At 40.3% G+C, this 7,838-nt stretch overlaps 2 protein-coding genes across 4 annotated transcripts; one reads left to right on the top strand and one right to left on the bottom strand.

Annotated features, from left to right (window-relative positions):
• Positions 1–204: 204 nt before the first annotated feature.
• Positions 205–6,981, bottom strand: LOC127376104 (uracil-DNA glycosylase). Of its 3 annotated transcripts, none has more exons than XM_051422692.1 (7): positions 6,890–6,981; positions 2,968–3,171; positions 2,797–2,892; positions 1,843–1,940; positions 1,629–1,717; positions 1,362–1,540; positions 205–1,258 (listed from the first exon to the last, which is right to left on the bottom strand). In XM_051422692.1, the coding sequence occupies exons 3-7, from the start codon at positions 2,887–2,889 to the stop codon at positions 1,118–1,120; spliced, it is 600 nt and encodes a 199-aa protein (XP_051278652.1). In that variant the 5' UTR covers positions 2,890–2,892; positions 2,968–3,171; positions 6,890–6,981; the 3' UTR covers positions 205–1,117. The 3 variants fall into 3 exon arrangements, with proteins under 3 accessions (XP_051278652.1, XP_051278651.1, XP_051278649.1); XM_051422691.1 differs by lacking the exon at positions 6,890–6,981 and adding an exon at positions 3,488–3,634; XM_051422689.1 differs by lacking the exon at positions 6,890–6,981 and having other exon boundaries at positions 2,968–3,273.
• Positions 3,711–6,621, top strand: LOC127376105 (DNA oxidative demethylase ALKBH2-like). The gene is given in 4 exon segments (XM_051422693.1): positions 3,711–4,706; positions 4,790–4,988; positions 5,059–5,200; positions 5,202–6,621. Coding segments are annotated over 4 exon segments (795 nt in total). The 5' UTR covers positions 3,711–4,456; the 3' UTR covers positions 5,406–6,621.
• Positions 6,982–7,838: the final 857 nt, after the last annotated feature.

Below are 7,838 nucleotides of genomic sequence, written 5' to 3'. Positions count from 1 at the left end.
TTTTTTTTCAACCCTAGCTTTAAGATGCAGAGCACGTTTCAGTTAATCTGTCCTCTCCTGGTCACGTTACAGTCACTAATGGCAGACATATTGACTTGTTATAGCTGGAAAAACACAACTGATGGGAAATCCAGCTCTTTTTAGCAAGCCGGATCTATGACTCCTCATTTAGTACCAATTCAGTGGAATTAGCAACAGTTTGACTTATGATTATGTGTGCATACGGTATATATAACTTTATTAATACAATGTAAAATTATATTAACCTCATCATTTCCAGAATACCATAAATTTAACATTACACTTTGTATAATAGAACATTGAACTGTTTTACATGCTGGTAACATACAGAAGTCCCACAACTCTCAAGTCTTAATGTTACCAAAGTGAGACATTTCTGGATTGTATTTAATAACGTCCTATTATTGTCTTATTGTCAAGAAAGGGTCTCATATAGTCGACCGGTTCACCAACAACATGACTAAAAAGCAGCGTTGAAACATTAATAAGTCACTTCATGTTCAGCAGCAGGGACCGGCCTCATAAATCAAATAAAAGCGTTAAAAGGTTGTTGGATAAAATAAATCATAAAAACAACCAATAATTGTTTAAGAGACACAGTTATACATTTAACTCTTAATATGTTAATAAGTAGTCCCACAGATCAAAGTATAGAGAGTTTTAAACCAAATAAAACATAATTGATTAATTTCTTTTCCTTGTAATTTATTTAATTACTTTTTGCTGAGGCTCAAATTCACAAAACCTGATGACAAAGTGGTCCTGAAACTCTGCAGTGGAGCACAGGAACAGCGGTATATCTGAGGACGTCAGCAAACATTAATACACAACGTGCACTTTTTGGAACCACTTTAATAGAACCAAATGTTCACTAACAAAAAAAAGTAAAAAAACAAAAAAAACCAGACACAAACATATTTACAGTGTTGAAAATGAGTGCAGATGATAAAGATATGTATCACAACTGTCAGCAGTGTACAGCGTGAAGCCGACACGACCTCTTTCATAAAGAATCTCTGCACATTCGGGATGCTAGAACAGGAAAACGGAGAAGAGCTTATGGGTGGGTCTGTAGTTAACCAGCATACGTAACAACTTAAAGTGCCTTCCAGTTTACGGGAGACTTCCCAGATTGCTCAAGCAGCTCGTTGGCCTTGGAGAAATGCTTGCACCCAAAAAACCCTCGATGGGCGGACAGCGGGGAGGGATGCACAGCCTGCAGGACGTGGTGGCGTTTCTACAGAGAGAGAGAGAGAAACGTAAAGTTTAGAAGCACAAACGTGATTAAAAAGCTTTTTAAAAAAAAAAAAAGTGTTAAAAAACAAACAGCGTAGACGCACTCTGTTAATGGCGGCTCCTTTCTTCTGGGCATACGCTCCCCACAGCATGAAGACGAGGCCTTCCAAGTTGTTGCTGAGCCACTGCACCACGGCGTCGGTGAACGTCTCCCAGCCTTTGTCCTTGTGGGAGTTTGCCTGGTGCGCTCGCACGGTCAACACGGCGTTGAGCAACAACACACCTGGAGAGCGACATCACGGATAACAGGAGGAGATTTTAATAATCAGAAAGCTGTTTGTTGAATGTTTACACGACTTTTCTAAATGTACCTTGTTCGGCCCACCCAGTCAGGTCTCCGTGTCCTGGGTGCTGAAAGCCGTCAATGTCCGAGACCAGTTCTTTGTACATGTTCTCCAAACTGGAGATTAAAAAAAAGGGAGCGAGGATTTAATAAATGTGTCACCACCTGATTTAAAACTTAGACAAGAGTTTAAAAAACAAAAAAACAAAAAGTAGTGAAAGGTTATGAAAAAGGTTTGATACCTGGGTGGAGGAGGCACTGGTTTTTTGACACTGAAACACAACCCGTGAGCTTGGTTAGGACCGTGATACGGATCCTGGCCAAGAATCACCACTTTGACCTGGAATTAGAGACAGAAAGTGAACGTGAGGAGACTGTGATGATTAGTGGAAGAGCAAAACAATGGTTTAAATTTCCTACATGATAGAAATTCTTCCTTTAACGCTGTATCAGTGCAAATCTGATACAACTGACTCTTCACTAGGCAGCGGGCGGTTGGGGGTATGTGTATTAACTGTCTAACTAACATAACACAATTATCTTTAAAAAAGGACAAAACAACCATGTGTTCAGCTTCTTATCCATCAAAAATATATGAATATCTTATAGATATCTTATATTCTGTATTGTGCTATTTTAGTTCATTTAGTATTTGGTGTGTTTATTTATTTTAATTATTTTTCTTTTACTTTTCTGGAACATTTTCCAGAGGTTTTTCTTACAAACGGTTATATAAGCTGCTGTTTTGGGGCCACGGCCTCATCAGTCAAAGTTCAAACCAAGCAGAATTTATTCTATCTTACAGATAATTCATCTTCTAGGAAGTTAAAGTGTTCATTACGTGTACATCACTGTGCATGTATTTATGAGGATTATTAGGCTGTATGCTATGAAGTGTCATATCATATATACTGCATACAAGTTTCAAACTAAGTATTATGTTATTATTTCTACATATTTGCTCCTTTTAATCAACTTCCTTTTTCCAAAACTAGTTCCAGGTTTTCCAGGACGACAACAACTGGCTAATAAAAATAACAAGTGGGATTCATGGTTAAGTACACCTGTGTAAGAGCAGATTTGCTGCACCTGGAGTTGACTTGTCTTCTTGTTTTCCCTCTTTATTAATATAAAATATAAATATAATTTTATAGATTGTTGCTGCATTAAGCTTTAGTAGAGGTTTTTAAACTCACATCCCGGATGTCACACATCTGCGTCCAGGTGAAGACATGCTCAGCAGGAGGATACACGGTGTGGCGTTTCCTCTCATCGGCAACAAAACCCATCAACTGTGGCAGAGATATGAAGTTATTATAAACATTTATTTTTAAAACAACTACTTAAAGGCTTAATGTCCACCTCACTTGTTTAAAATAGGGCTTTCCAAACTCCACCGACAGTCCGTTTCTCCAGCTCTGCCCGAAACCTGGAGGCGTTTGAGCGGAAGCGAGTCTCTCCAGCGCGGCTCTCTTGTTGCGGGCGATCCTCTCCAGTTGATCCGGGGACAGTGGAGGGCTGCACGGCTGCGGCGGACCGGCTCCCTCCGGCGCCGAGGACTTCCGCTTCTTCTGCACAATTTTAGTGTATTGAGCAAAACACAGAGCTGGTGAGAGGCGGGCAGCTGGGGGTGAAAGCGGCTTTAGGAACCGCCGACAGCGCAGTGCTAACATCACGGTGCTGTTGGCCCGCTGCGAGCAACCACTTTTAATAAACAAGAACGCGGCGGCGCTTGTGAACGTAGCTTGGATGGTCGCGGGAAACTGAGATACGTTTGAGAATACTCTGTAAGTTAAGTGTTTAAATATTAAAAAAAACGTTGTTTTAACACCAGAAACTGCACATGTGGTAACTGTTAGCTGATAAACTGGAGCAGAAGCGACTCACCGGGTCTTTTGCATCCTCCTCGGCTTCATTTAAATCCTTAGAAATCCTCTTTTTCGACACAGGCGTAAAAAACGAGTGAATTGTTTTCTGTCCGATCATTTTGTGGAGAAACACGTTGGCGCTGAACTAATTAATGTCACTTATTAGTTGATTTAAGTAGCTGGTGTTAGTTAACCGCGGCGAGCTCCCCGGGAAAAACACAGCAACCCCGAAACCAACTCACCGGGATCAAAGTAATTCGCGCCAAAACCAAGTGACGAAAGCGGGTTATGCAAATGAGCCGAGGGGACGTTCAAGACGAACCGCGGCGTGGTGTTTAGTAGGGTTTGTGGAAGGTAAAGCAACTGAGAGATAATTTTTCTCCACTGTTGTTTTGTAGTTATGTGATATTTTATAGTTTTAAAAGCCTAATGTCGATGTTTCTTTGCTGTTCGATCGATTAATCGAGTAGTCAATCAACCGGAATGAATCGTCATACATACCCGATAAATCATTTGAGGCTTTTTTTTCAAGCAAAACATTTTTATTAAATGTTAAGATTTACTGCTTTTATATATTTATATGTTATATGTGACTGGGGTTTCAGTACTCGGCTGAAACGAGTATCCGGTACAGATGATGTACAAATAAGTAAAATGTGTCAATAAATAAGCATTTGTTATTTTAAAAACTACGAATACAGATAATACTAGTAGTCACTTATCCCTAATATACTACTATACACTAACATTTAAAACCGTTTTAATTTGTCAACTTGGGTTCAGCGACATTGTTAGTCGCATCCTTTGTAATAAAAGCGTCCTGAATTCCACAAAATATAGCAAATTTCAGGAGAATTACAGTATAATAAACCAGCTTTATTGAAGGTTTTTAAATCTCAAAATCAGTGTTAGTGTTTGATTCTTCTTCACTTCATCCAGGTTCAAAATAATCCTAAAATTAAGCTCTTCGGAGTAAAAACAGCAGGTTATGGAAGAGTTTGTGGTTCGGGGACAGAATAAACGCTCCCCAGCTAATGATGCAAGAAGTCCTCGGAAGAAGATCAAACTGGAGAGGATGAAGCAGGAGGAGGAAGAGGAGGAGGACGAGTTCTCTCATCCTGTTCCCTGGCAGAAAATAGAGGCCGAAGGACTAGACTGCGATTACGCTCTGCTGTTCTCCAAAGAGGAGGCAGACCATCTTCTTAAACAGCTGGAGGAGGAGGTGGTGTACTCAACAGGTACAAACTAACCTTTTATTTCCCGTACGGTTACGACCAGAAGTTCCAGTGTTCTTGTGAATATCTGTTTTTTTTTGTTTCAGGGGAAGAAGCAAAAGTTCAGATATTTGGAAAAGTGTACGATATACCGAGAAAGCAGGCGACGTACGGAGATGCAGGTCTGACCTACACTTATTCTGGGGTGGCGCGTTTGGCCTGTCCGTGGACTCCCACGTTGGAATATATCCGGGACGCTGTCACAAAAGCGACCGGACAAACATTTAACTTTGTCCTGGTCAACAGGTGAGCGAATACGAGCTGTAAAAGATCTCCGTTTTGATGTTTGGCCTGAAGGTGATCGTCTCTCCAACAGGTACAAAGATGGTCGGGATCACATGGGGGAGCATCGTGATGACGAGAAGGAGCTGGACCCCCTCTGTCCCATCGCCTCCGTCTCGCTGGGAGCACCACGAGACTTTGTCTTCCGTCACAGAGACACTCGGGGTAAACGGGACCCGCCGGCAGATCGAACCCGTGAAGCTGGAGCTCGCCCACGGGAGCCTGCTCCTCATGAACTCGCCGACCAACACCTTCTGGTACCACGGCCTCCCCGTCCGCAAGAAGATTTCCCTCCCTCGCGTCAACCTCACCTTCAGACGGATCCTGCTGGACCAGAAGAAACGACCGAGTGTGGATTCTCAACAAGGAACGTCTGATTGATGAGCACGTTTTATAGTCTCACTGATCTCAAGTTCAAACTTCAAACCACAACTTCAGCTACTTTCTGCAACTTTTACCAGGTTACGTTTTGTACAGTTGGCTGGTAAAGTTCCTGAAGAAAAAGGATCAATAAAATCAACACTGAACAGTTCAGTGGAGCTAAAGATGGAGCATACCATTTGTTCCCTCCCGATACCTGAACTTTATGTACCGGCCGATAGGGAGTACCAATAAACCTGTCGGAGTCAGGGTAGGGTGGGTCGTGACTTTGCTATCCTTGGGGGGGTGGAATAATGTACTTTGGTATCAGATGGACGCACAGACTCGAGTACTCGCCAATACCTGAGCTACAGTCTACATATAGCTTCTTGTGTTAATCCATTGTTGGCTGCGAATGGTAAACCTGGTTGCTCTTTGAAGGGTTTTAAAAACTCTTTTGAGCATCAAAGTTTATTCTTATATTATTATTCTATCTAATATTAGCCTGTTTAAAAAGAACAGCATCAGCTTAATAGCTTTTTCTGGAGCTTTCAACCCCATCTCAAGGGCTTTATCGGCTTCCATATAAAGATTATTTTGTCAGTCTCTGCATTTGGTACAATTGTTTTCACCTTTAAATGATGTATTTTGGGCTGACCTAATACGGGGGCTTCTTCTTTAGGATAGTTTTGGGAGTTCAGTGTTCAAGTTGGATCTGTTCATTTTGTCTTAAGCTGTAGATGTTCTCATACTTTCTTGTAAAAAGCAAAAAAATTGGGACATGTTAGCAGGATGATTAAGGATTTTTCCCTGTTGAAGGTACCACAATATATCCACCACAATATAGTGTTTAATTAAGTCAACACAAATACACAGAGATAAAGTATGAGGTGTGTGTGTGTGCGTGTGTGTGTCACAGTCATATCCAGTGTGATGACCCCTCCCATTCTGGTTGTTGTTGTGTGTTTTCATTTCTTCTGGCAGGGGTGTCCCTGGATTAACTTGCTCCCTGACTGCTGGCCTGTATATGGAGCTCAACCTAATTATGTCTCTCTCCTCCCAACCAACAGGATCTTTCATGTTTACTTCGAAATGTTTTTCACATTAGCTTTCTCCCTGCACCCCACTAGGCCCATATCCACACACTCACTACAACACTGACAACACTAATATGTTTATACTTTATGTCTAGTTCAAATATTGGTTAAATGGTTAAAAATAAAAAAAACCTTATTTATCTGTGTGGTCTCCCTTATTTTGTCTGAACTTTGAGCCGGTTCATGACACCATAAATCACCATAAACCAAAAATAGAGGAATCCTGGAACAATTATCCTTCACTGTATAGTTACAGTTACAGTTACAGGATTGAGTACAAATAACTGGGTCATTCAGCCCCAAATTCTTGCTTTTCATCGGCTCTTTTTGCTGTAAAACGTGTGAATTCAAGGCTCTTATTTCCTGATGTAGCAGTTTTTTGTTGTTGATGGATTTAGAAACACTGACCTTTTTGTCTGTGGTGTCGGTGGATGAGTTCTTCTTCTTCCTTTTAGCCGGTTTGGGTGTTTCATGGTCCGGGTTGCTGTTGCCTTCCTCCATTGCGGAGCGACTGCGGTAAAGTGAGCCGCTGTCAGGACGTTGTTACTACAGTCCTGAAAGGTACATAGACCCATTTTCGGTCCTGTTCTTTTATGAAAATGACTACATACTAAAAATAATAATAATTAGAATTACAATAATAAATACAATAATAGAAAATAAATACATCATGTGCAACATTTACTTTATTTATTTACGTTATTTTATGATCATAAATAAACACTATAGTATAACTACCTCTACTACTACTACTACTACTACTACTACTACTACTAATAATAATAATAATAATACTGACCCAAACTATAACTATGTAAGATTCATACTGATTTTACTGTGCTGGGTTTTTTTAGATAATTAAAGGGGAAATCTGCTCAATTTTCATGATACTATTCAAAATGTCTTCATATTTCTTTTTATTTAGTAGGTTAAAAACTAAAACTTGCAATGTCATCTTATGGATGAACTCCTCTGTACCCAATGGGGAGTTTTGGACTAACTTTACTGTATAGTTTTTGAGTAAATTCAAAGGTAAAGTTGGCTCAATTTCAATCATAAACATCACAATTTCCTTATATTTGAATGGTCATATTTCCTTTTATTGAGTAAGTTAGCTAAAATGTTCAATGTAACCTTGTTAAGGATGACCCCCCTCTGTATCCATGGGAGATTTGGACTGATATTACTGTATAGTGTTTGAGAAAATAGACTAGGACTAGAGTAATATTGGTAAGCTTTGGATGGGTTTAAATGATGTTGTAGGTGTCTGCTGACCTGTGAATCCATCATTGACTGCGGATGCTGAACCTGGTAGCTCTTTGAAGGGTTTTAAAGTCTTTTAAAGTTCATTCTTGAC

This window comes from Dicentrarchus labrax, unplaced genomic scaffold, assembly GCF_905237075.1.
Source record: "Dicentrarchus labrax unplaced genomic scaffold, dlabrax2021, whole genome shotgun sequence".
Lineage (NCBI taxonomy): Eukaryota > Metazoa > Chordata > Actinopteri > Moronidae > Dicentrarchus > Dicentrarchus labrax.
The sequence above is the reverse complement of the archived record's forward strand: the minus strand, read 5'-3'. Positions and strand labels throughout refer to the sequence as shown.

Bases quoted from the DNA above. Each gene is read 5' to 3' on its own strand.
- LOC127376104 (XM_051422689.1), bottom strand. From the start codon at position 3,273: ATGTTAGCACTGCGCTGTCGGCGGTTCCTAAAGCCGCTTTCACCCCCA. The intron at 2,893-2,967 runs GTGAGGTGGACA...TCTCTGCCACAG, and splicing joins GAAAGCCCTATTTTAAACAA to TTGATGGGTTTTGTTGCCGA. The intron at 1,941-2,796 runs GTGAGTTTAAAA...CTCTAATTCCAG, and splicing joins AGATGTGTGACATCCGGGAT to GTCAAAGTGGTGATTCTTGG.